Source organism: Bos indicus x Bos taurus, chromosome 8 (assembly GCF_003369695.1).
Source record: "Bos indicus x Bos taurus breed Angus x Brahman F1 hybrid chromosome 8, Bos_hybrid_MaternalHap_v2.0, whole genome shotgun sequence".
Taxonomy (NCBI): domain Eukaryota; kingdom Metazoa; phylum Chordata; class Mammalia; order Artiodactyla; family Bovidae; genus Bos; species Bos indicus x Bos taurus.
The window spans coordinates 8,606,371-8,633,730 of record NC_040083.1 but is presented as its reverse complement, the minus strand read 5'-3'; the positions used below and the strand labels follow the sequence as shown (position 1 = coordinate 8,633,730).

At 49.1% G+C, this 27,360-nt stretch overlaps 1 protein-coding gene across 3 annotated transcripts in view; it reads left to right on the top strand.

Annotated features, from left to right (window-relative positions):
- MSRA (methionine sulfoxide reductase A) overlaps window positions 1–24,954 on the top strand; it is a 383,749-nt gene extending 358,795 nt beyond the window's left edge. For all 3 annotated transcript variants that reach the window (XM_027549007.1, XM_027549006.1, XM_027549008.1), the window contains one exon: window positions 24,189–24,954. In XM_027549007.1, coding sequence (XP_027404808.1) covers window positions 24,189–24,353 — 165 coding nt within the window. In that variant the 3' untranslated portion in view covers window positions 24,354–24,954. The remainder of the gene's footprint in view (window positions 1–24,188) is intronic.
- The last annotated feature ends 2,406 nt before the right edge of the window (window positions 24,955–27,360 follow it).

The window sequence follows — 27,360 nt, the reverse complement described above, 5'->3', positions numbered from 1 at the left end:
GTCGCAAAGAGCTGGACACAACTGAGTGACTGAACTGAACTAGGGTTCTGGTGTATCCGAGGCTGTGTGTGTGTGTGTGTGTGTGTGTGTGTGTGTGTCGGGTGGAGAGGTGATAGACTGCCTTCCTAGATGGGGCATCTTTGAGGAACTCTGAGCAGCAGAGACCACATCAGACTGACCTGTTCCACGATCCCTTCAGAGGAAGTGTCGGGGCTAGGCTGGTTGCGGGGGTCTGGGAGCAGGAGATGGTGGTGGGTGAAAAGTGATGAGAGAGAGCCTGGGTTAAGGCAGCCGTACAGAGAAGAGAAAGGAGGGGATAGATTGAAGGGGAAAAACCAGGGATAAGATGGGAAGAATCATGACCTGTTCTGTCTGTGGAGGGTGGAGGGCAGTGATGATAAACGATGAGGGCATGAGAGCTGGAGCCGGGGCTGACAGGAAGGTTTTCCCTTGTGTGGCTGGCATTGGAACTGAGAAAGGGAAGCCAGGAGTGGGAACAGATGTGGGAGAACAGAGAGAGAATGAGGGTGCCTGTGCTGACTTTGAATAGTGCACCTGCTTCTGGGGGGCTGTGGCCCGGAGGCAAAAGTGATTTGGTTGGAAGATGTTGGGGATGGGCCGTTGTCAGCCTTTGGGGGCAGCCACGATACTGCTGTGGCAGCAGAATGAAAAGGGTATGCGACGGTATTGAAAAGGAAGGCTGGACCGTCACACGTTTGGTCAATTGATTTTTGACAAAGAGTGTCAAGACCATTCCACGGGGAAAGGACAGTCTTTTCAACAAAGGGCACTGGGAAAACCGGATATCCGGTTCTGTGGCTGAATGTAAGGGCAAAAGAATGAAGTTCCCTTACAGTGCATATAAAAATTAACTCAACATGGATTAAAGACCTAGTATTCAGAGCTAAAGCTATAAACTCTTTGAAGAAAACAGAGAGGAAAATCTTCATTGGAACTTTTTCAGTAGATTTAGTGCAGATCTGCATTGGATTGGGCAATAATCTCTTGGCTGGCACAACAAAAACACAGGCAACAAAAGAAAAATAAATTGGACTTCACCAAGATTTAAACCTTTCATGCTTCCAAAGACACAATCAGCGAAGTGAAAAGCCAAAGGGCAGAACGGGAAGGAGACCCTGCCACAGAGGGTCTCGTGGTGGATTGCCAAGCTGTTTTACAACGGATAACACAGTGTTACCTTGGGGTGGAATTTGTTACTTTGCTTTGCAAGAAAAGTCAGTAGGGAATTTTCCAGACTTGAGTTTAAGCCCAGAGCTATGTTTTCCCTGCCCTGCCTGGCCCTGACAATGGTGGGGTGCAGGGTGGGAGGTGGGGGGTGAGTGTGTTCCTCCTCCCTTTGTTTCTGAGAAGCAGAGAGCTGACCACACCTTTCATGTCCTTGGCCCCTGAGCCCACGGCTGAAGCATGTACCTTCCAAGTAACGAAGTGGGTTCAAATATCTGAAAACCACAAGAGAAAACAGCTTCTGAGTGACCACAAGTCACCAAATCCTTGCACTCGAGCCAGGGCCCCCCAATCCCGCAGGGCTCCGGGGTTTGTTCTCCGTACACAGAAATCTGGAGAATCTTGTTTACCAACCCCCACAAGTTAGAAGCCACGGACTCAGACATCTCAGGATTGGATTGAGGATGGCCCTCTGAAGGCATCAGTGAAGTTTCTGGAAGTTTGAGTGGAAAGAAAGCAGCCTGAGTGGAAAACAACACCAGGGGAAGACCAGGGCAAGCAGGTGTGATGATTCCAGAAGCAAGGTTCCTCACTGTGTGACGTCCCAGGAGAAGGACGTGGACCGGCCAATAACAAGTCCTGCCATGAGAGAGTGGGACGGCGCCTCACAGGGTTCAGCAGACCAACTGAGCAGCAGCTGCAAGTGACCAGCACCCAAGACATGTTGTTGTTCAGTCATGTCTGACTCTTTGCAACCCCATGGACTGTAGCACACCAGACTCCTCTGTCCTTCACCATCTCCCAGAGTTTGCCCAAGTTCATGTCCATTGAGTCAGTGATGCCATCCAACCATCTCATCCTCTTTTGCAATGAATCAGCTAAGACACAACAGACTTAAAGGCATGGTCGGCAGGGGAGTGCATAGCTCACTTTGGAAAGCTTTTTGGTGAAAAGCGATCATAGTAAAGGTTTTCATTTCATCTTATTGAAGTTCACTTGTTGTACCTGAAAGAAGATGCTTCAGAGGACTCAGCCCCCGACCGTGTCCCCGTCTGATGGTCCTCATCCCAGCTCTTGGCTCACTGCAGCCCCCCTGACATAGAGGGGACGTCTCCCTGACAGCGGGGCCGGGAGAGTGAGTGTCACTGCTCTCCCTCGCAGGCAGAGAGGCAGAGACCCTCGCGTGGGAGTCTCACACTCACAGCCCCAGGGGAGAGTCACCCCCAGAAGTTCTGTCTTCCCAACAGGAATCCTGATTGCGTTTTTCCCCCGGCCCCCGTGACAAGCGACAGTCACAGCCAGTGCCGGGGAGGAAAGACACGTGTGTTCCCTCTGTCCTGCCCGCGCAAGGAAGCGATGGACAGCGTGGGGTGCCATCACATCCCCTCCGAACTGGGATGGGCTTCAAAGTGAGCAGCTGGCGCTTCTGCGGGGACAGGCCATGCTCCCTGCGATCAGCCGCGGGGGTGGGGCCGCTCCCCCTCCTCACCTCTGATCTGCCGTCTGCAGCTGTTTCCGACAGGTGCTTGGGCTCTCCGCGGCAGATGGTGACCAAAATGGGCCGCTTGGCAGGGCCTACCACACGCCGCCCTCCGCCACACGCTGATGTGTGTACAGACACATGTCCGAGCGCGGCTTTATCCTAAAGGACCGCCTGGGGGTCCAGGTGGCGCCAGAGGGCTCATTCCAGAGGACACCCTTGGTCCCTGGGCCCTTCCCCTCCACCTGAGACCTTTGGTGTTTGGCCACCAGACTGGAAATGGCCCGGGACCACCCCCAGACGCCACTCTCCCTCCCACACTCGGCGGCCAAGTGAGTCCTTGCTGGTGCGTTTGCCCAGCGTGCTCCCCAGGGTGCCCCACGAGGTTTCGGGCCCAGCCTGATGAGACCCATTGAGGCCAGACTGCAGCGCCCGCATCACAGGACTTCAGAGCGGAGGCCTCGCCCCCAGATGCTCCTGCCGTCTGTATCCCAGAGTGCAGTCCTGTGGACATAGGCTGGGGACACCCCCAGATGCACTCAGAGTGTCATCCTTGTGAAATAGCAGGACGCGTCTGTGCCCTGATGCTGGGAACAAGACACACAGCTCACCGTCAGGAGGGAGCCGGGGCAGTGAGCGGCGGGCGCTTCCCAGGCCCCCTCTGCACCTGAGTGGAGAGCCGCCTGCTGACAACGTGTCCTGCCACCCCCCAGAGGAGCAGGGCCACCCCCAGCCCGCAGCGTTCCTGCCCATGGCCTCCAGGAGCCCCCCGCACTGTGTTTGGGCTGCTCTTTCTAAACAGCTAAGCAGCCAAGGCAACCAGATGAGGTGACATCTGGCTTGAGACCGCTGCCAAGTCACTGCCGTTCCATCCCTGGCAGGAAGGAGGTGAGCTCTTTGTGCCAGATTCTTAAAGAGAGAGAGAGAGAATAAAACTGTGTGTTCCATGCCCCACATTTTTTCTTCTTTTTATACCCTGACACCTCGGCTGTCACTTTTTCTTTCCCTGGTACTTGGGCGCCAAGGACCCAATATCTATTAACTATTTAGAGCAGATTCTTACCACCTGATGGGGATCAAAGTGCTGGAGTAAATGATGTGAATGGGGCTGGCATGGGGAGATTTAAAGGTGAATTCTGAGGGAAATGCAAGGTAAAGAATCTGCCTGCCAGTGAAGGAGACACAGGAGATGTGGGTTCAATCCCTGGGTCAGAAAGATCCCCCGGAGGAGGAAATGGCAACCCACTGCAGTATTCTTGCCTGGAGAATCCCATGGACAGAGGAGCCCCGCAGGCCACAGTCCATGGGGTCACACAGAGTCGGATACGACTGAGTGCACATGTGCACACACACGTGAGCACACACGTATGCATGATGGCTCGTAAGGGACAGAGGGTGACAGAGGGCAGCCGTCCACAGTGTTTGCCATGGAATGGAGGGCCCTGTTCCCTGCCTTTTCACGGTATGGAGGAGAAACGTTAACAATTTTCAGTCTATCCCCTTCTTTGTGGAGTGACAGGAACAGCCTGGTGCCTGTGGGCCAGGCTGAACCTGGAAACCAGATTCATCCATTTGTGGCGGGCAGGGTGGCTGGAGAAAGTCCAGCTGGCAGGCCAAGTACGGTACCGAACAGTCATGGTAGCTTGTCAGCTATGTGACCTTGGGCAAGTTCCTTAGCCTCTCTGAGCCTCTGTCATCCATCTGGAAAAGAGACATTTGTGAATGTCCAGCAGACACCTCTATGAGGTGATATTCTCCTTTGTATTCTTAGAGATGAGGACATTGAGGCACAGACAGGATAAGGGACCTGGCCAGGTCGTGCAGGTAAGTGAGGGTAGCCTGATAGGAAGTAAAAGGACCGAAAGGGGAGAGGTGGCGTGGGGATGCCCAGGAGCAGGCAAGCTGGGACTTACCTCAGGAAGGCCAGACAGCAGATCCGACAGCACAACCCAGGGTGTGTTGGCCCTCTCTCCCCACACTGGCCACTAGACGTTGCTTACTTATATTCAAGGCGCCCGCTTTTCCCTCTTGGCGTCAGTTAAGCTGATATCATACTCCCAGACACAAGAATGTGTTATTTCTTTTCCTCATGTGAGCCGTGTCTCCCCTGCTCTGCGCTCGTTCCTTTGATTTTTTTGCAGCATAAAGGGGCTTTCTTTATCCCTTAGAAACATCTTGTTTGGACCTACTTTTATGGCCAGCTGAGAACTTGAAACACATCCAGTTCAAGGAACCAAGGTGGGATTCATGCTGAGTCCTGCCTTGGGTCCTACCTTGCCACACGTGACATTTTCTTCGTGTGGTTGGTGAATGCAGCGGAGCCATGTATTTCACACTGTGAATGTTGACATGCCATCCCCAGCCTTTCACCAGCTCCCCTCAGCTCCAGATCAGGGTGGGGGATAGAGTCGAGGATCATGGCCTGAGTCAGCAGGCCTGGGGCGGCGGGGGAAGCGGGGCAGAGGGCGTGCTATGGTGACAGTCCAGGCAGAGGTTGGCGCTGGCACCGCCTGGGAAGCGTTGATGACGACAGGGTGGGCTCGTGCTGCGTTCAGGACAGACCGTCGGGGTTTGCTTGATGAGTGTGACTTGCTGGGAGACGTCAGCAAGGAGACAGTTGGCAATGGCAGTGAGAGGTAGTTTGGGGACTAGGTGGCTGCTTCTGTCGGGAATTCAGAGACAGCGACCAGGAGAAGACGAACGACCTTGGGAGACAGAAAAGAAAGACTCCAGTTTGGGGTGTGGTTTGTCTGAAGCCCTGGGAGGGTGTGTGGCAGAATTCAGTAAGCAAAAGAAGGGTCTGGCTCCCCCGAAGTATGGCAAGTGAGTCGTCCTCAGTCTACACAGCACAGCACCTGGAGTGTAGGATGGTTTTGCATTTCTGTCAGAATTCTTGCATGCTCCTTGCACTTCTATTTTATGCCTTTTCTGTCTCCTGTGGTGACTGCCTTCCGAATCCAGATCCGATATTGATTCTGGCAGTTTTGCCAAGGATCCCTTAAATCTTTAAGCTACTCTGGCCATGCAGAGGTTCTTTGAGTGGATTAATGATTGTAAAAAAAAAAGAGCCAATAGGTAACAAAAATTCTTTCTCCAAAGCAGTGGACATACTGACAAGCTCTGTTTCAGGGGTGATCATGAGAGGAGCAGTGTGGCAGACAGTCTGTGTTATCACAGGCAGGGAACTAGTTTAATGACAGGACTCAAAAGCCAGAGATAAATGGGCACATCTCTGGGAGGAAAAGTATCAAAACCAAGGTTCTCAGGATCATGAAGATCCAACATACATTGGACCAGTCCCTAACTTACATCTTTATGTTGATATTCAAAGGGGAATGTATTTTTAAAAATCCAAGTGTCTTTTTTTTGCTGCTGTTGTTGTTCAGTCAGTAAGTCATGTCTGACTCTTTGCAACTCCATGAACTACAGCACACCAGGTTTCCCTGTCCTTCACCATCTCCTGGAGTTTGCTCAAACTCATGTTCATTGAGTCAGTGATACCATTCAACCATCTCATCCTCTGTCACCCCCTTCTTTTGCCTTCAGTCTTTCCCAGCATCAGGGTCTTTTCTCAGATGAGTCGGCTCTTCCCATCAGGTGGCAAAAGTATTAGAGCTTCAGCATCAGTCTTTCCAATGAATTTTGGAACTGATTTCCTTCAGGATTGACTGGTCTCCTTGTTATCCAGGGGACTCTCAAGAGTCTTCTCCAGCACCAGGTTTTTAGATGAAGTTGATTTCTTCCATCATGTTGAGAACAGACAATATGCATATTCTACCATGGTATATTGTCAATGGACCTGAAATACGTTTTAGTTCATAAGAGGGCAGCCACAGTGAGTGGTTAAGAGCAGGGACTCGGGAGTGGGACTGTCTGGGTTTGAATCCTGGTCCCTCCCTCTTCTCTGTGCTGAGTCTGAGAGGCTGTTATGAGGATGGCGTGTGTAATCCATGCAGGATGGTGCCTTGCACAGGGTGAGGGCTCCAGGCATGTCAGCTCTCAGCTCCTTGTCATCTCTGCCCTGCTCCTTACATCCACATTCCCTTCCTTGCCTGCCAGAAACACAGTCTTCATAGACTTTCATCAAGATACTTATTCTTCGAGAAAATCAAAGGGAAAGAGATTATCCCCCGAGACCTGTGTCCAGGTTCTCCCCAGGGGGCACTGCCATTGTCCCACGGCAATGCTCAATGCTTGTGCATCAGCGGAGCCCCAGCACTCTGGTGCAGGAAGTCTGGTTCCTGGGCTGCCTCCCAAGTACCAAAAACCTGTGTGACATGTAAAATGTGAAGTCACGCGTCAGATGTGTCTGACGAGGAAAGGGTGAAACGAGACTTCAGTTAGTAGGCTCCGGTTTTCCCACCTTCTCTGGGCATAATCCTACCACTTTCCACAGTGGGACATATTGAGGGCTCAAAAAAATATTATGTGGTTGTTGTTCAGTCGCTAAGTTGTGTCCGACTCTTTGCAACCCCATGGACAGCAGCACACTCCTCAAAAGATCATAACATCTTCAAAGTAGCCCACAGCACATGAGCAGTGCTGCTGGGATGGAATGTGTAACCTTATCCATTCCTCAAAGGGAGATCACTTCATCCCCATTTTGCAGAAGAGACAGCCAGGCCTCAAGGTCACGTGGTTTGGTTGAGCCAAGAATAGAATTCAGACCCCTCTTGTCTGTCTCATCTCTATAAAGTGATCTACTTGAGAACCCCTGAGATATTATCAAGATGTTTTGATACTCGGGGATACAGAGTGCTGCTTTAAACACGCAGCCTGTCGTCTCACCTCTGGGTAACATGGGCTCAGATCACCTTCACCAGAAAGCGTGAGAGGTGATCTGTGGTGGCGTTACCGCACTGAAGTTGTATAACCAGCTTATGTTCCTGCCATCTTCTCTCAAGGGAGTTCCAGTTCTCCCACTGGTTCTAAGCCTTAAAGAAAATTAAAATTATGCTTCGGCAAAGAACACCCATAGCCTATTTTGGACTCCTTCTTTTTTTATGTTTCTGTTTCTTTTCTCTCTCCTTCTCTCCCTTCCTTTCTTCTTTTGAAAAAAAAAGAAAGAAAAAGAAAAACAACCCTGACTGTACTTCATTGCTAAGAAGCTTAAACAGCCTGAATAGAGTCTTCATTAATCCAGACCCCTCCATCTTATCTCCACTCAGGTGTCATTTGTTCCTTTGTGATTGTGTTAGCAATTAGGAGCATTGCGGAGGCAAGGGTCCTCCCATGATGGCAGCTTAGAGGTTGAGATGCAGTTGCCGGAAACTAGGAGACGCACAGGCTCATCACCTCCAGCTTCTGGACTGCACACTGACAGTGTCACAGGGAACAGCCTTTTGTTGGCCATCTTCCCATTTACTTGCACTGTGTCAGCTTTAAGCCTTAGAGGAAACCAACAAAAGCTTCTTTTCTTTCTTTCTTTAGCATCATCATATATTCTCTGCCATGCGAGGCTGGAAGCAAAAGCATTAAAGTAAAATATATCTTCAATGCATTTCCTCTTAGAGCTTTTATTTTACTTCATAGTCCTATTTTTAGTTTCCTTTGATAATAAAAAAGAAAAAGCCCAATCATTTCATTCTTAGCCCTAGACAATACAGTGCGAGGTTATACATATTGCAGCCCTGGGGAGAATTTCTGCTTGCAAGCTGGCCAGCCTGTTTGCAGTTGACAGATGTAACCTACTCCAGGGCAGAGAAAGTCTCAAGGGAGGTTTTAATTTCTTAATATTGAAATGAGCACAACTTTTATTGTCTTAATCAGTGAATAAAAAAACAATAAAATTGCTAAGTCTCATTTTTTTTTTAACTCAATGTAAGAGGATTTTAAGAAATTGCAATTGCTTTTTAAATTACTGTTGCAAAGTTAATTTTCTCTGTGTTTGAGAAGATTCTACCAGTCGTTCTGCAGATAGATAGTTGTACCACAGTGATATGAAACATTCTTCCAAGCTTTTGCATGGGTGCCACTCCTCAGTAGGGAAAAGGTGTGTGCTAAGGTGTGCAGAGTGAGTGTACTTGTCTTTGAGGAGAACATGACTTGGCTTTCATCACGTTTCATGAGCTGAGGATCCAGGACTATCCATTTAAAATTGCAGCAGAAATCTTTTAATGCGAACTGCATCCTTTCAGAATATATGCTACTTTTAGCAAGGGGCTCCATAGAGGAATATTTCTGACTATGAATAAAGAAAAGATTTTCTGATGGTAATTAGTAGCTTTTATAAAGTCATAATGAATATGTTTCAACTGTTTGTCTGAACAAATAATTTTATACAAACAAAGCTGATTTATTACATGCAGTCATTTTTATGCATTTCTTAATTTAATCCAACCTAAGAAAAATTTCTTAAAAATGAAGGTTCACCAGTTGCTGGGACCATATGTGAGCCAGTTGTGGTTCCCTGGTACCTTGTACAGTGCCTTCAGAAGGACAGAATGGATGTTTCTTGCACTAAATTGAAAAAGAAAATTGCCTGAGGAGCTGTGTGTGTATATGTGGATATGTATTTATATAGAGATATAGATACCATATGCAAATAAAATATGAAACAGCACCTTACAGCTAGAGAGCCAAGATGCTCAGTGGGAGCACAGCAGAGTTTCAGGGCAGAGGTTGTGCACTTGAAATCAAAACTTAACTTTGGAATATATAAAGAATCCTCAAAGCTCAACAATAGGAACAAATAAATCAGTTTAAAAAATGGATAAAAGATTGGAACAGACACTTCACCACAGAAGATATACAGAAGGCAGATAAGATCATTAAAATATGCTTAATGTTATTGGTCATTAGGGAAATGCCAATTACAACTGCACTGGAAGACTGCTACCCACCAGTCAGGATGGGTAAATTAAAAAATAATGGCCGTACCAGGTGCTGACAAGATGCAGAACAGTAGGGCCTCTCAAACATTGCTGGTGGGAATGCGGAATGGTACGACCAGTCTGGAAAACCCTTTGGGACTTTCTCATCAAGTTCACTGTGCACTTGCCACATGACCCAGCAGTCCCACCCACCGCAGCCATGAAATTAAAAGACACTCGCTCCTTGGAAGGAAAGTTATGACCAGCCTAGATAGCATATTCAAAAGCAGAGACGTTGCTTTGCCAACAAAGGTCCATTTAGTCAAGGCTATGGTTTTTCCTGTGGTCATGTATGGATGCGAGAGTTGGAGTGTGAAGAAAACTGAGCACCGAAGAATTGATGCTTTTGAACTGTGGTGTTGGAGAAGACTCTTGAGAGTCCCTTGGACTGCAAGGAGATCCAACCAGTCCATTCTGAAGGAGATCAGCCCTGGGTGTTCTTTGGAAGGAATGATGCTAAAGCTGAAACTTCAGTACTTTGGCCACCTCATGCGAAGAGTTGACTCATTGGAAAAGACTCTGATGCTGGGAGGGATTGGGGGCAGGAGGAGAAGGGGACGACAGAGGATGAGATGGCTGGATGGCATCACTGACTCGATGGATGTGAGTCTGAGTGAACTCCAGGAGTTGGTGATGGACAGGGAGGCCTGGCATGCTGTGATTCATGGGGTCACAAAGAGTCGGACACGACTGAGCAACTGAACTGAACTGAACTGAAGAGAATGCAGACTTATGTTAATACAAAAACTATGCTCGAATGTTTGGAGCAGCATTATTTATGATAGCCCCGAACTGAAAATAACCCAGATGTCCTTCAGTGTTGAATAGATGGCCAGATCGTGGTATGTATACATCTGAGAATTCCCTGCTCACTCGCCTCTGGCTGACCTCAAAGCCCTACAAGAGGGGAGAGAGAGAGAGAGAAAAAAGGCAGAACTTAAAACCACCGTCATGTTGAAGCTGTGTTTGCTCCAACTCACATGCAGGCCCGAAGGGTAGACGTCTTGTCGCTTCCCAACAGGTAAGGAACCCTGTGCCCAATCATTAAGTCTAAGAAGTCAGTGAATAAATGAACAGCAGCAGCAGCAACAAACCCAGAGTGAGGGTCATCTGATCTTCAGTGACCACTATATTGATGTAAATGGCTAGTTTTCAGGAAAAAATTATGGGACAAAGTAACACGGAAGTAAGACTCACTAGATGAATACTTTAAATTAGCTATTATAAATATGCTCAAAGGCCTGAGGAGACCGTGACTAAAGAATGAAAGGAGGACCTCCCTGGTGGCTCAGTGGTAAAGAATCCACCTGCCAATGCAGAAGACATGGGTTCAGTTCCTGACCCAGGAAGATCCCACATACCTTGGAGCCACTAAGCCTGGGTGCCATGGCTACTGAGCCTGTGCTCAGGAGAAGCCACCACAGTGAGAAGCCTGCACATCACTACCAGAGACTAGCCCCCCTGCTCACTGCAACGAGAAAAGTCCACACGGCAATGAAGACCCAGCACAGCCACAGCTAAAGAAATATAATTTGAAAAAAAAAGATGAAAGGAAAATATATGACCAGTGCTCATCAAATAAAGAATATTAACAAGGAGATAGAAATTATACTGAAAAAAGAACTAAATAGAAATTCAGAGGTATGATAACTTAAGCAGAAGAAGAAATCACTAAAGGGGTTGAGTTGGCAGAAGAGAGAATGAACAAATGAAGCTAAGTTAATTGGAATTGTCCAGTCTGAAGAACAGAATTGAAAAATATTGGTCATAGCTGCACAGCTCTGAGACTATGCTAAAAACCACTAAGATGTCAACTTCAACATGAATAACAGGAAGCACAGTTTAGAAAAGGCTCAGGAACACACGATTCAAAGACAGACTGGCGGTGACTGGAGGACAATCTCCTAGTTAAATCCTCTTGCTTTACAATTGGGGAAACAGGGGCCCAGGTGGATGAAACAAGCTGCCCAGTGCCTGCGGTGTAATCGACACAAATTTCTTTACACATTTTACAATTCTAGTGACCAGCCAGCCCAGCTGACCCTAGACTTTTCTAGTTTTAACACCAACAACCCCACAGTCTGAGGAGCCCCTGGTTGGTTGGTTGGTTGGTTGGTTAGTTGCTAAGTTGTATCCGACTCTTTGCAACCCCATGGACTGTAGCCCGCCAGGCTCCTCTGTCCATGGAATTCTCCAGACAAGAATACTGGAGTGGGTTGCCATTTCCTTCTTCTGGGGATCTTCCCGACCCAGGGATGGAACCCACGTCTCCTGCATTAACAGGTGGCTTCTTTACCACTGAGCCGTCGGGGAAGCCCAGACACCCCTGGTCCTGGGCAAATCAGGGTGGTTGGCTACACTGTCTGCAGTGCAAAGTGGGATGAATATTCTTTCCTGTGACTCTGAACCCCTGAAGCTCATACATAAACGAGAAATGGTGGTATGCAGAAAAGTCCTCTGCTTTGCTGAACTCAATGTTCTAAACTTAAGCAGCTGGCATTTTGCTTTAAGTTCTTTTCTATTCAACCTTTCAGAATGAAGGATCTTTCCTTTTAATGAAATTTGCATTTCATCCACAAGGTAAAAGCCAGTGTCCTTGACTTCCCTGAAAAGTGACAAGTGGATGCTTTTGTAAACCAAACACTAAGGATATAACAAAAACAGAGGTTGCCGTTAATTGAGTTCAGATATGAAAAAGTAGATGAAAACCCTTAAAGATATATTGGGGAGAGAGAGAGATTCAGAGGAGAGACAGAAAGGAGAGGGAGAGAGATCCATTTCCTGTAAAATGAAAAGCCATGAAAGGAAAACTCATATAGGAAAAGTCACTTGAATTCCTTTTTGAACCCAGCAGATTCAAAAGGAAAGAGAAACCAGCAGTCCTTGAATGTGTGATTGATGTCAGTGACCTCACAGGTGAAAGAGGAGAGTGAAAAAGCTGGCTTAAAACTCAATATTCAAAAAACTAAGAACATGGCATCTGGTCCCATCACTTCATGGCAAGCAGCGGGGGGGGAAACAATGGAAACAGTGACAGACTTTATTTTCTTGGGCTCCAAAATCACTGCAGACGGTGACTGCAGCCATGAAATTAAGAGACGCTTGCTGCTTGGAAGAAAAACTATGACAAACCTAGACAGCATATTAAAAAGCAGAGACATCACTTTGCTGACAAAGGTTTATATAATCAAAGCTGTGGTTTTTCCAGTAGTCATGTACTGATGTGAGAGTTGGACCATAAAGAAGGCTGAGCACCAAAGAATTGATGCTTTCGAGCTGTGGTGCTGCAGAAGACTCTTGACAGTCCCTTGGACTGCAAGGAGATCAAACCACTCCATCCTAAAGGAAATCAACCCTGAATATTCATTGAAAGGACTGATGTTGAAGCTGAAGCTCCAATCCTTTGGCCACCTGATGCGAAGAGCCTACTCATCAGAAAACACCCTGATGCTGGGAAAGATTGAAGGCAAGAGAAGAGGGTGACAGAGGATGAGACGGTTGGATGGCATCACTGACTCAATGGACATGAGTTTGAGCAGACTCTGGGAGTTGGTGAAGGACAGGGAAGCCTGATGTGCTGCAGTCCTTGGGGTTGCAAAGAGTCGGACACGACTGAGCGAGTGAACAGCAACCTCATGGGTGGAGGAGGCACTGCAGAAAGCAGAGCCAGTGGGCGGGGGCAGATTTCAGCTACACAGCTCTGGGCTCCTCCCTGGGGTTGCAGCCTGACTGCTCAACTCAGCCTTCCCTTTCCATGACAGGGCTGTTACCAGTCCAATCTGCTATGTGGCTCCTCCTTTCAATGCACAAAGTAAAGAAGAAGGAAGGAGCCAGGAAATGGTGCTTGGAGTTTGCAAGGTGCAGGGAGGTGAAGGATGACAATGGAGTTATGGAAAAATGAATAGCCACTTCCTTCCCCACCTTGGCTCATTTTGCCTTTGAAGCCATGGCTGCAGCCAGGCAGGTGAACCTGAGAGGCATCTGGAAGCTTTGCCTGGGTTCACGTGAATCCCTTCATCCTGCAGAGTGTTCCTGCATGTCTCTGTGATCACAGGGCAGTGGATGGACAGAGATTATGTGGCTGAGTTACCTTAAATGGGAGTGAATGGAAAAAAGTAGACCATAAACTCGATGGCTCTGAAGGTCTCTTTCTCTGTCTGCTTTTTTAAAAGACAGTTTTAGAAAATATTTATTGATTTTTGACTGTGTGGGGTCTCAGTTGCCGCATGTGGGATCTTTAATTGTCACATACAAGATCTAGTTCCCTGACCAGGGATTGAACCTAGGCCCCTGCATTGGAAGAGCAGAGTCTTAGCCACTGGGCCACCGGGGACATCCCTCCCCCACCACCCCCCAATCTGCTTTTGTCTCTTCCTGCTGTTCAGCTGAGTCCCGTTCAGATTCCTCCCACCCCAGCCAGGCCCTCCAGCACCCTTCACATAGGCTTCATGACCCCTTCCTCCACGCACTTGGAGCAGACGCATCACTGTGGTCTCAACAGTGGTCATAAGATTCCCACGTCAGCCTCCACTCCTTCAGGAACCCTTTCACAGTGGGTTGGTTTTGCCCTCCTCCATGACCACAGTAGACTCTGCACCTCTAGTATTCCAGCACGTTCTTCCCTCTGTCTTCACACGCGTGTATGACCCGTCCCCTCTAGCAGAACCCTGCCCTCTCGATGGTGGATGGTGGTGCTCCGCACTCCGGAGCCTGTGGGCGGGGCTCCCACCTTGTCACTGTGAGGGGCGTTAACCATTGCTCCACCCCCCGAGGCCATCCCATCCTCGTCCCTGTCTTTAGACCATAAGCTCCTTGAACTCAGGAGCCTTTTCCTCCTCAGTCCTGCCTCGCCAGCATCTACTACGTACATACAGGGCACTTAAGAGTGTAATTGCGCTCATGCCTGTCATGATTCCCACTCTAGAGACTGTCTTCTTCACCTCTCTGTTCCCAATGTCTAGCACAGTCCACCACACCACGATCGCTGAAATTCGTTTATTAAATGAAATTGGAGAGTTTCAAAAACTTTATTTGCGGGAAAGTCACACGATGGGCTTGCGTGTCTGTCTTCCTGGATCTCTCAGCCTCACACCCCCAGACCAGGGAAGAGCAGGGTCCGTGATAGAGGAAATGAGATATTCTGTGGGGACTCTGCCCCAGGTGGTCACTGCCCTCACAGCAGGGCCAGCTGCAGCGGTGCTGGCTGCTGTGGCAGAGTGAAAGTGAAGCTGTTAGTCGCTCATTCGCGTCCGACTCTTTGGGACCACAATGGACTGTAGCCCGCCAGGCTCCACCATCCAAGGGATTCTCCAGGCAAGAGTACTGGAGTGGGTTGCCATGCCCGCTAGCTCACGCCAGTGCTGGAGGGCTTGTGCCCACAAATGACAAGGGTCCCTTCCACTTGCACCCTAGTGATCCGAGCAAGTCACGTGGGCAAGTTGACATCAGAAGTGACATTGGTGAGCATGAGCACAGTCTGCAAGCCTGTCCTCTAGAGTTGACGTTTTCAAGTCTATGCGCGTGGATCACCTGGAGAGGATTTTAAGACAGATCCTGATTCAGTAGGTCTGGGGAGGCGGCCGGATTCTGCACGTCTCACCGTTGTCGACACTCTGAGGGCCAAGGGGAAAGCGTTGAATCCTTCCTGGCGAAACTGAACTCCTTCCCCTCACCCACCTCTGCAGAGACTGAACTCAGCTCATAGCGCTCTCGGCTTGTGTCACAAACCAAGAAAAACCTCCTTGCCAGACAGAAGACACTCGTGGTTCACCTCGAGGGCAAGGCGGGCAGAGAGGACTAGATAACGAAACCACAGACGGTGCGACCCAACCGCAAAGTCTGGAGAAGGAGAGAGCACGAGGGTGGGGCAGCTCTTCTAAGAAGCCAGAGTCCTTCCATCCAGAGGCCACCATCTGCATAAGCAGGTTTGGCTCAGGGGCCGAATTAGATCTAATTGTGTCACTTCGTGGTCTCCTGTGACTCCCTTAGTTTCTCGGAGCCCGGAAGGGTCAGGGCAGCTCTGACCAGGTCTCACGAAGGCTTCAGCCCTGGAGCATCCTACTTGTCCATGGCGCGTCGTTGCTGTCCCAGGATCTTCCACTTGCCCTTGCAAGTGGTGACGGTCACTGGTGGATGGGGGTGTCCGTGGTTCCAGGACCTAGAGCCCCTGTCACTCCGGGGTCCTCTCTGATGCTGGAGGCAGTGAGCCTGTCCCCTCCTCCTGGTGGATGAAGCTGAACCTCTGTGGGTAATGGCACAACTTCTCCCCACGTGTACCTGCGCTTGTGCGGTGCTGAACCACAAACACGCGTGCCTCTGCTCAGCCCAGAAGAGACGGTGTTTTTCTTCATAGTAGTTTTATTTAAAAGCCGTGCCAGTCACTTTATATCCTTTCCCCCAAAGTTTTTTATTGATGGCAATCTGGCCAGCCCGAAGCTGCCGGTGGAATAAAACTGCTGACTTGGGCATTGGCTTTGACTGAGCTTATTAAACGTGCATGGTGTGTGTGCGCGCACATGTGTGCACGATGAAAACATAGCACAGGATTCGATGGAATGAGATCTGGAAGAAACTGAAGGGCTCTCCGTTCAGAAAAGGAAAGTAGGAACTGAGGAGGGGCTGTGCCTTTACATGCTCCCTGCCGCCACTAGAGGGCGGCATTCAGGCCGGCCTCCTCCTCTCCTGCCCGGAGCCTTTCTCTCTAAGGCAGAGCTGACTGGCCTTAGTCAGCAGTCTCTGGTTGATTTGTTAAAAGTCAGCCCCTCATTTCCTGTGAGCTCTGTATCAAAAACTGGATTTCACTTCTAGGACACTAATTTCTTCCCATGAAAATATCTTTTGAAAGTGATCATAACATGAAACACACTTACATGTTCCAAATAATTACATCAAAACCGAACACATGGCTGAATTCCTTTGGTGGGTGGAGGAGGTGGAGTTTGCTTGGATCAGGCAGCTTTAAACATATGCATCTGATGAGGTTTGAACTGCAGGCACCTTCTTCGCTTCCTGGTGACTTTCTCACTGGCAACAGAGCCATTTTTCACTGGGTCTTTAAACTGTGATTGAAATTAAGATTCACCTAAAAATGGTTAAGTTCTCCATTGGAGAACTTGAAGTTATGTGGATTTTACCACAATTAAAAAAAAAATAAGTGAGATGACCAAGAAATATGTTGCATGTTTTTGAGTCACAGGGATGTGAGCAGGGTAGGGGGATGTGATCGAAGTATGGGCGCCTAGGTCTCTTTTGGAGATTTTAAAATAACTCCTAAGGGGTTGTGGGTAGCACCTTCATCTGGCTGAGGTGTTCTTGCAGCAGTGCTGGAAATAGTCAGGGGACAGGTTCTCATCTGAATCTGTTCTCATCTGAATCAACCATGAATACTCTTTGGAAGGAATATTCCAAAATACTGAAGCTGAAGCTGCAATACTTCGGCTGAAGCTGAAGCTACAATACTTTGGCCACCTGATTCAAACAGCTGGCTCACTGGAAAATACCCTGATGCTGGAAAAGCTTGAGGAGAGGGGGTAGACAGAAAATGAGATGGTTGGATGGCATCACTGATTCAATGGATATGAACTTGGGCAAACTCCGAGAGATGGCGAGGGACAGGGAAGCCTGGCGTGCTGTGGTCCACGGACTCGCAAAGAGTCAGACCCAACTTCCGGACTGAACAACAACAGGTTCTCATCAGAGCTCAGCTGTAAGTGGCTGTGGACAAGCCTCCTCTCTCCCTGGGCTTCACTGTCCTCCACTGAGAAATAATAGAAATAATTGTTTCCTCTTCATGGGCTAGAGTGTGTGGAGAAGCCCTTTGGAGACACTGAGTACAGAGACTTGGGACTGAGGCTGCTTCTCTGCCTCGGTATCTGTCCTCGTCAGGCCCCGCCTGTGGATCCTCCAGGCAGGCATTCAGGGTGGCGTCAGAGTCTGTCTTTCCCTCACAGTAGGCCGAGTAGCCCCAGACGCTGGGAGAATCAAAGCTGACAGTGAGCTCGTTAGCAGGTTGCAGAAGCAGAGTGGTCTTGTGTTCACTCATTTTGTTAAAGGCTTCCTGCCGGCAGCCCTGGAAAGATAGGTCAGGCCCAGGACACTCCCACAGGCAGAACATCTGTAAGGGAACGCCCGGCCACCTCCTCTGCAGGCTGGGGCCAGAGCCGCCCCAGAGCCGCTGGGGGCAGGGAGCTCTGCCCAGCTCTGTGAACACCCCCCAACAACCTCTTTTTCCTGCCCCCCAGAGACGGCGGCACAGCCATAGAAGTAGGGCGTGCGTGGGAGGGAGTGGAGGTGGAGGCCTGCCTACCGCGGGCAAGACGGTGGGCTCCTTTTCCCCAGGAAAGTGGGCCAGGCCTGCCACGAAGTCAGCACGCGCCAGGGTGCCAGGTGCCGTCTGTGCCTGACCTTGGATGCTCATCAGAGCACACCTACAGTGCTCTAGGGTGCGTGCGTGTGTGTGTGTCTGTGTGTGTGTCTGTGTGTTGGTGTGTGCCTGTGTGCGTTTGTGTATCTGTGTGTGCGTCTGTGTGTGTGTATGTGTCCGTGTGTGTGCACCCCTCCAGTATGTGTGTGTGTGTGTGTGCATGCCTCTCCAGTGTGTGTCTCTGTGTGCACGTGTGTGTGTGTCTGTGTGTGTGTACATGTGAGTGTGTACCCCTTGGAGGAGGGTAGCCCCTGGGAGGGGCAGGGGACAATGACACGTGTGTGTGTGTGTACCCCGCAGAGGAGGCAGGCCCTGGTGTGTGTGTGCCCGTGTCTGTGTGTGCCCGTGTCTCTGTGTGTGTGTACCCCTCCAGAGGAGGCAGGCCCTGGGAGGGGCTGGGGGCAGTGACTTGCTCTTGTTAAGGATGAAACTGAGGAAGCAGAGGGCCAGGGCTCTGGGAAGGAGGGAAACCAGGGACGAGGCAGGGTTTCTCGTTTTCCTACTTCCTCTGTCTTTCCATCCAGTATCTTTTGTGCAATTTTGTCCTCACTCCTCAGTTTCAGATGGAGGTTGAGGATAGCCCTGTGCTAAGCGAGGCTTCAGCCCAGAGGCCGCTGGCCCAGTGCACGGGGGTGGCCTGCACCCTAGAGCAGACATGTCCAGGATGTCCTACTCTAACAGGAAGTGCAGGAGGGCAGCATGCGGTTCTGTCTCCGGTGGGTTTTCATCGCCATTTATTCTCAGGCTCTCATCTCTCAAATGAGAGTGTGGTGTCTGCCATCTTGTGGCAGAGCTTGGTAGTGCTGGCCCCCGCCCCATACCTCCTCCCTGCAGCTCCTGAAGGCCTCTGCTCTTTGGGTGGTGCTGGGTAAGGGTCACTCCGAGCCTGGGCAATAGCGCTCATTGCCGCCGGGTCCCTGCCTCTGGGAAAAGAAGCTTCTGGAGAAGGCGGCTGTGAGCTCCGGGGCCTTATGAAGGTTGTCCTTGTTTGACCCAGGAGGGTGGCCGTTTGTGAGGGAGAGGGGTCCATGCCGAGCGGGTGTTGAGTGAGGAGGTGACCCACAGAGAGGATGAGCCAGGGTGGGGAGTGAGCAGGGACAGCCCTGGTCTGAGATCCTCAAATCTCAGAGCAAGCTGACTCTCATCCAGAGCGCTCCATCGTGGCCTCGGCGGGGAAAGGTGCCAGGTCAGAATTTAAGGTCACCTTGGCACATGGGGACTCGTGTCAAAGCTTAGGGTCTCCTGAGTGGGGACCAGGGTCCCTGCGTCAAAATCCGGCCATTGTGGCTGAGCAGCAGACTGGCGAGAGTGTGAACTCTGCTCATAAGTCTGAGACCCTCAGAGTCCAACCTTTGATTTGGTACTTGGCTCTGGCTACAAGAGACAGGACGTTAGTATCACTATTTGAAGTCAGTCTGAGAAGCTCTCTGGTTCTCTGAACTTGGGCCAGGCTTGTCAGGTCCCAGCCCCACATCTTCCTCTTTCACAAGCTCTTAAGTAGTGCCCGGAGCACAGCACGCACCCCAGAGTGTTCCCTGGCCACAGCCACCTCATGTTGCAGAGCCAGCCGCCCGTCAGTGGTCCTTCTTCACAGGCAAACCTTACTGACCTGGAAGTGAATGCCTGGCAGCACACATGGAGGGCGGGGCGCCACTGTGCTCTGCACTCATGACGAGGCCACTCTTGACTTGAAGTCTGACCAGGATGGTTAGCCAGTACCCTGGTCTTGATGCGCAGGGAGGTTTTGGTTCCTGCAAACAGTTCTGGCACCAAAGGCCATGTTCACTGGCTGAGGTTCATCACAGAAACAGAACATGTTTGAGATATTTTAAGGGGGGGTAGTTTTACAAAGAGAATTTGGTGCCTCCAGAATGATCTGAAAGGCTGTTGGAGTGAAGGTCAGGGAACAGCACCTCTGGATCTGGGGATACCAAAAAGTGACAGAAATTGCTAGAATCACTGTGATGACTGCGATTGTCCTCAGCACAAGAGCCCATGGTTCTCAGGAGGAGCTGACGGAGCCCCAGGTCTGCTCTGTGCCGGCTCCTGTGCCCATGCTCACAGCTACACCTGGCGGGTGGCGGCTTCTCCTTGGATTTGCCTGCCAGGGGTTGCGTGCACATCTGCCACTGGTGGGATCTAGACTGGGGCGCTGGCGGTAGGATCTGGGAAATGCAGTTCCCCAACTTGCAGCCATGGCTTCCCTGGTGGCGCAGGCGGTAAAGAATCTGTATGCTAATACAGGAGGCCTGAGTTCAGTTCCTGGGTTGGGAAGATCCCTGGAGGAGGGAATGGCAACCCACTCCAGTATTCTTGCCTGGAGGATCCCATGGACAGAGGAGGCTGGCAGGGTACAGTCCGTAGGGTCACAAAGAGTCAGACACGACTGAGCAACTAACACTTTCAGCTTGCAGCCTGTGCAATAGCAGGGCAAGCTGAGGACATCAGGGGCCAAAGCGCAGTGCTGGACACACACTTAAATACCGACAATAGTAATAGTTACTATTGTTACTTCAGATGCTATTGTGAAGCTGAAATTAACACAGAGTGTGGCACATGGTAAACCGTTGATAATTGCTTGTTTATAAAAGATTGTCCCAAAGTCAGAATGGCTCCCCATTTTCCTTTCTAATGCTTATAAGGAAACCGCATGTGTCTGAGCTGTGGTGTCCAAACCGCAAGCCTTGGTGAGGCCCCTTTCATTAATCCTGCACCTGCCCGGCATCAGATTCTCTGTTGGCCTCATTCTGGCTCAGAGGACTGGCAGGAGATCCAGCAGAAAGGTGAAGGCTCTCAGGGAAGAATGGATCAGTGACTCATGCATCCTTGCTAAGTTGCTTCAGTTCAGTTCAGGCGCTCGGTCATGTCCAACTCTTTGCGACCCCATGAATTGCAGCACACCAGGCCTCCCTGTCCATCACCAACTCCTGGAGTTCACCCAAATTCATGTGCATCAAGTCGGTGATGCCATCCAACCATCTCATCCTCTGTCGTCCCCTTCTCCTCCTGCCCCTAATCCCTCCCAGCATCAGGGTCTTTTACAATGAGTCAGCTCTTCCCATGAGGTGGTCAAAGTATTGGAGTTTCAGCCTCAGCATCTGTCCTTCCAATGAACACCCAGAACTGGTATCCTTTAGGATGGAATGGTTGGATCTCCTTGCAGTCCACGGGACTCTCAAGAGTCTTCTCCAACACCACAGTGCAAAAGCATCAATTCTTTGGTGCTCAGCTTTCTTCACAGTCCAACTCCCACATCCATACATGACTACTGGAAAAACCATAGCCTTGACTAGACAGACCTTTGTTGGCAAAGTGATGTCTCTGCTTTTGAATATGCTATCTAGGTTGGACATAACTTTCCTTCCAAGGAGTAAGCGTCTTTTAATTTCATGGCTGCAGTCACCATCTGCAGTGATTTTGGAGCCCCCCAAAATAAAGTCTGACACTGTTTCCACTGTTTCCCCATCTATTTGCCATGAAGTGAGGGGACCAGATGCCATGATCTTCGTTTTCTGAATGTTGAGCTTTAAGCCAACTTTTTCACTCTCCTCTTTCACTTTCATCAAGAGGCTTTTTAGTTCCTCTTCACTTTCTACCATAAGGGTGGTGTCATCTGCGTATATGAGGTTATTGATATTTCTCCCGGCAATCTTGATCCCAGCTTGTGCTTCTTCCAGCCCAGCGTTTCTCATGATGTACTCTGCATAGAAGTTAAATAAGCAGGGTGACAATCTACAGCCTTGATGTACTCCTTTTCCTATTTGGAACCAGTCTGTTGTTCCACGTCCAGTTCTAACTGTTGCTTCCTGACCTGCATACAGGTTTCTCAAGAGGCAGATCAGGGAGTCTGGTATTCCCATCTCTTTCAGAATTTTCCACAGTTTATTGTGATCCACACAGTCAAAGGCTTTGGCATAGTCAAGAAAGCAGAAATAGATGTGTTTCTGGAACTCTCTTGCTTTTTCGATGATCCAGCGGATGTTGGCAATTTGATCTCTGGTTCCTCTGCCTTTTCTAAAATCAACTTGAACATCAGGAAGTTCACGGTTCACGTATTGCTGAAGCCTGGCTTAGAGAATTTTGAGCTTACTTTACTAGTGTGTGAGATGAGTGCAATTGTGCGGTAGTTTGAGCATTCTTTGGCATTACCTTTCTTAGGGATTGGGATGAAAACTGACCTTTTCCAGTTCTGTGACCACTGCTGAGTTTTCCAAATTTGCTGGCATATTGAGTGCAGCACTTTCACAGCATCATCTTTAAGGATCTGAAATAACTCAACTGGAATTCCATCACCTGCACTAGCTTTGTTTGTAGTGATGCTTTCTAAGGCCCACTTGACTTCACATTCCAGGATGTCTGGCTCTAGGTGAGTGATCACACTATCATGATTTCTGGATCATAAAGATCTTTTTTATACAGTTCTTCTGTGTATTCTTGCCACCTCTTCTTAATATCTTCTGCTTCTGTTAGGTCCATACCATTTCTGTCCTTAATTGTGCCCATCTTTGCATGAAATGTTCCCTTGGTATCTCTAATTTTCTTGAAGAGATCTCTAGTCTTTCCCATTCTGTTGTTTTCCTCTATTGATCGCTGAGGAAGGCTTTTTATAAATCACTCCTGGCTATTCTTTGGAACTCTGCATTCAGATGCTCATATCTTTCCTTTTCTCCTTTGCTTTTCGCTTCTCTTCTTTTCACAGCTATTTGTAAGGCCTCATCAGACAGCCATTTTGCTTTTTTGCATTTCTTTTCCATGGGGATGGTCTTGATCCCTGTCTCCGGTACAATGTCATGAACCTCCATCCATAGTTCATCAGGCACTCTATCAGATCTAGTCCCTTAAATCTATTTCTCACTTCCACTGTATAATCATAAGGGATTTGATTTAGGTCATACCTGAATGGTCTAGTGGTTTTCCCTACTTTCTTCAATTTATGTCTGAATTTGGCAATAAGTAGTTCATGATCTGAGCCACAGTCAGCTCCCGGTCTTGTTTTTGCTGACTGTATAGAGCTTCTCCATCTTTGGTTGCAAAGAATATGATCAATCTGATTTCGGTATTGACCATCGCTTCAGTTGTGTCCAACTCTGGGTGACCCTATGGCCTATAACCCACCAGGCTCCTCTGTCCATGGGATTCTCCAGGCAAGAATACTCGAGTGTGTTGCCATACCCTCCTCCAGGGGATCTTCCCAACCCAGGGGCCGAACCTGCATCTCCTACATTGCAGGAGGATTCTTTACCGTCTGAGCCACCAGGGAAGCCCTTCAGTGACTCATGCCAAAAATTAAATTGGATTTCCCATGCTGGGCCAATTCGACAACTTCATCTTAAATGGACCAACAACAGTCAAATCCTGATCTCTCCTCTTAAAGACAAAAGCTGGAATTCTGCCTTGCACCCCTGTCCAAAATGGAATGTGTGAACCCAGGTCGCGTCACTGTGGCCTTGAGCTCAGAGACCCCAAGCAGCCTGTACCAAGAAAGAACTAGGGCACAGCTGAAATCCAGAAGGGAGAGGAAACAGGCAGAGATCCATGGGGAACAATGTCTATTTCTTAATCCGTCTCCTGCCCCAAATAGCTGGGCTCTCCTCCCCCACTGGTGTTTACTGTGTTCCTCTCCCTGGCAGCAGGTGCCACCAGGCCTTAAACTGGGTCACAGAGGGCGGCGAGGAGCCGACCAGGCCCTCTGGCCACATCCTCCCCTGACTTCACTCCCCAGGCTCCAGACTGCAGGGGCAGAGCCCAGACTCCAGGTGGCCCCTGCCCTCCAGGGCGTCCTGGCGGGGTCCCTGCTGCCCAGAGCCACAACCAGCGAGGGGGCCATGCTCTGTCCATCCCGTGCTGGGGCAGAGGGGCCACACTGCCCCCCCCCCACTGCAGCCGCAGTGAGTCCCCTCAGGAACCCCTCCTCCCCAGGGCAGCCAGAACCCACACAAGGGCTCCCAACACCCTGAGGGCAGAGCTAGTGTAGAGCGTAGAGTATAAATTTCAGAATCAGAAAACAAACAAATTAAACCCCAGATTTGAAACCCCAGACCCCTGAGACACAGGGAGGGAGATGCTTGCTCAGGATAACGCAGCGGGAAGTGGTCCAGCGCATGCCCCAAGCACCACTGCTCACCCCCTCCCCTCTGTGGCCACGTGTCTGCCCCTCCCGTCCGACCCCGCCCCTCCTCATTCCCAGGATCCCCGGCATCTGGTCCTGATGGCTCTTTTTTCTCCACAGGTTCTGTCGGAGCATGGTTTCGGCCTGATCACCACGGACATCCGGGAGGGACAAACCTTTTACTATGCGGAAGATTACCACCAGCAGTACCTGAGCAAGGACCCCGACGGGTACTGCGGCCTCGGGGGCACCGGAGTGTCTTGTCCCCTGGGTATTAAAAAGTAATTTCTCCCCATGTGGTCAGCCCTCGAGGTCACAGCAAAAATGCTTCCAACAAATCGGAGAATTCTTTTGTGGTTCACGCCAGGGATTTTTTGAAGTGCACAAAGGCATTCATAAAAATCTGGTTTATTAAGGGGTAATTTACATAAAGTGCCATGGCAAGTTGATAACGTGTGATTTATCTTCTAATAAGTTATGGTGGGAGGAGCCCGCGGTGAAATTTTTTGGATCATTTGATGTCTGAGGTTAATGAATAATTAGTGTTCACCTTTTTTGTGCTTGGGTGCCTGCCCTGGACTTCAGGGAACCAAGCTGGGAGAATATGTGTTGGGAGGGGAGAGGTCAGGGCTTCCTTCACCACAGCCGGCCCTCCTCAAAAGCCCTCCTGCCCTTCAGTGCCTTAAAATTTGCAGATGTTTATAGCCTCAATGAATCGTTCACTGAAATACTTTGCTTAACTGATCCTATACATGTATAAGGGGCTTTCTCTCTCTTTTTCGCCCTCCTCATGGCAGGGAGAAGCTGTGAGTTAGCTTGATAAATTTTAACGCTTTGCTCACAGCTATGGCATATGCTTATTCTAATAAAGGTCTGCTAATACGAACTGATGTCTCATCTGTCTTTTGCTTGTTTAGGTAGGATACTTGTAAGTGTTGTAAATTATAGAGCTCTCAAAGGCTAAGTATCATTTTCCCCCAGATGGGAAATCTGATTGCAATCTTTAGAAAACATGTATAGCTCTAGCTCCTTGCAACTTTAGTAATAATAGCTGTTTTCCATCTGCCTATTATAGTCATCACATCAGGGGCTAGTCCAGGCAGAGAATAGACACATGGAATCCCTGCCCTTAAGAGTCTGTATTGAGGACAAGGGGCAGAGGACACATGCAATAAACAGGTAAACCCATGAAAAAGTAAGATAATTTCTGGTCCTCACAAATGATAGGGAGATGGCAAATCAGATAAGCTAGTAAGTTGGGCCTGGGGGCTGCTGAGCTGGGTTTAGAACTGTTTTAGCTAGGCGGGTCAGGGGAGGTGGTGCCATGTAAGTTGAGGACTGAGTACTCTGAATGGTGCAAAGGAGAAATGAACTCACAGGTTGGGGCAGAGAACGGCATTCTGGGGTCAGGAGGTGGATGAAGAAATAGAACACGGTTCCCCTTGGATAGAACCCGGAAGACCAGGAAGTATACATGGCCCAAGGCGGGGGAAAATTTGTGGTGTTTGAGAACAAAGAAGCCAGTGGGGCTGCAATGGTTGTGAATGGGGACGATATTAGGGAGAAGTATCCCAGTGAAATAGGAAAAGCCAGACCATGCTGAGTCTTCTAAAGACATGTTAAGAAGACTAAAAAATTGTATTCTAATTCGTCCTTCCCCTACCCGCTTTCCCCTTTGGTAACCATAAACTTGTTTTCTATGTCTGCGAGTCCGTTTCTATTTTGTAAATAAGTTCATTTAGATTCCACATAGCAGTGATATCATATGGTATTTGTCTTTCTCTCTCTGATTTACTTTACTTAGTACGATAATCCCCAGGTCCATCCATGTCGCTGCAAATAACATTATTTCATTCTCTTTTGTGGCTGAGTGATATTCTGTTGTATATGTATGCACCACATCTTCTGTGTCCATTCCTCTGTCAGGGACATTTAGGTTGCTTCCATGTCTTGGCTATTGTAAATAGTGCTGTTCTAGACATACAGGTGCATATATCTTTTTGAATTTAGAGATTTCTCCAGATATGTGCCCAGGAGTGGGATTACTGGGTCATATGGTAACTCTATTTTTAATTTTTTTCAGGAACTTCCATAATATTCTCCATAGTGGCTTCACCAATTTAATTCCCACCAACAATGTGGGAGAGTTCCCTTTTCTCCACACCCTCTCCAGCATGTCTATTTGTAGACATTTTAATAATGGCCATTCTGACTGGTTAAAACCAATTCCTCACTGTAGTTTTGATTTGCATTTCTCTACTAATGAGTGATGTCAAACATCTTTTCATGTGCCTGTTGGCCGTCTGTATGTCATCTTTGAAGAAATATCTATTTAGGTCTTCTACCCATGATTGGACCGACAAGGGCTTAATTTCCAAACAGCTCATGAAACTCAATAACAAAAAAGCAAACAACCCAATGAGCTGTGTGTTTCTCTCCCACCTCATCTCTAGGACATTTCTGCGTCAGTGACACACTGATCCTGAATCTCAGCGTTGTTACTCGTGGTCTCTGAGAGCCAGCAGCAGCATTTACTGGGGCTCCGAACCAAGTGGAGACAAAGGAAGGTAAAGGGCAGGGACCTTTCTGGAGACCAAGTCCGTAGGTCTCAGGGATGAGCTATGAGTGAAGGAAGCACAGAGTTGAAATATTTCTCCACACAGGAGCAAAAGAAATGGAAAATGAAAGAAGCTGTAGAAGAGACCTGATTGTGAGAGAGAAAGAGAACAGGCTTTCTATTTCAGAGATCCTCGGACCACTCCCCGTGGAAAGATGCTCCATCCAAACTCTTGGAGAGGCCTCAGGGTCAAGTCGGGAATCTGCCTCCAGCTCCCACCCCGGTTGTATTTTAAGCACTGCTATAGGTAGATGACCGGGGCTTCCCAGGTGGTGCAAAGAATCCCCCTGCCAATGCAGGAGGCGCAGGGGACACGAGTTTGATCCCTGGGTCAGGAAGATCCCCTGGAGGAGGAAATGGCAGCCGGCTCCCGTATTCTTGCCTGGAAAATTCCACGGAGAGAGGAGCCTGGTGGGCTACAGTCCACGGGGTCACAAAGAGCCAGACACGACTGAGTGTCCGAGCATGAACACACACGGATAGGTATCTGATTATTTCAGGCACAGCTAATTGTATCAGAATCCTGGCAACCTACAACCCACCCTTGAACTTGCTTCAAAGGCTGAGAAGGACACTTGGTTTTGAGCCAATGCATGTTTAATCACGGGGACAATAGAAACATCAGAAAATACAGTACCAAGATGGCCCAGGGCGATAGAAGCAAACTGTACCCAG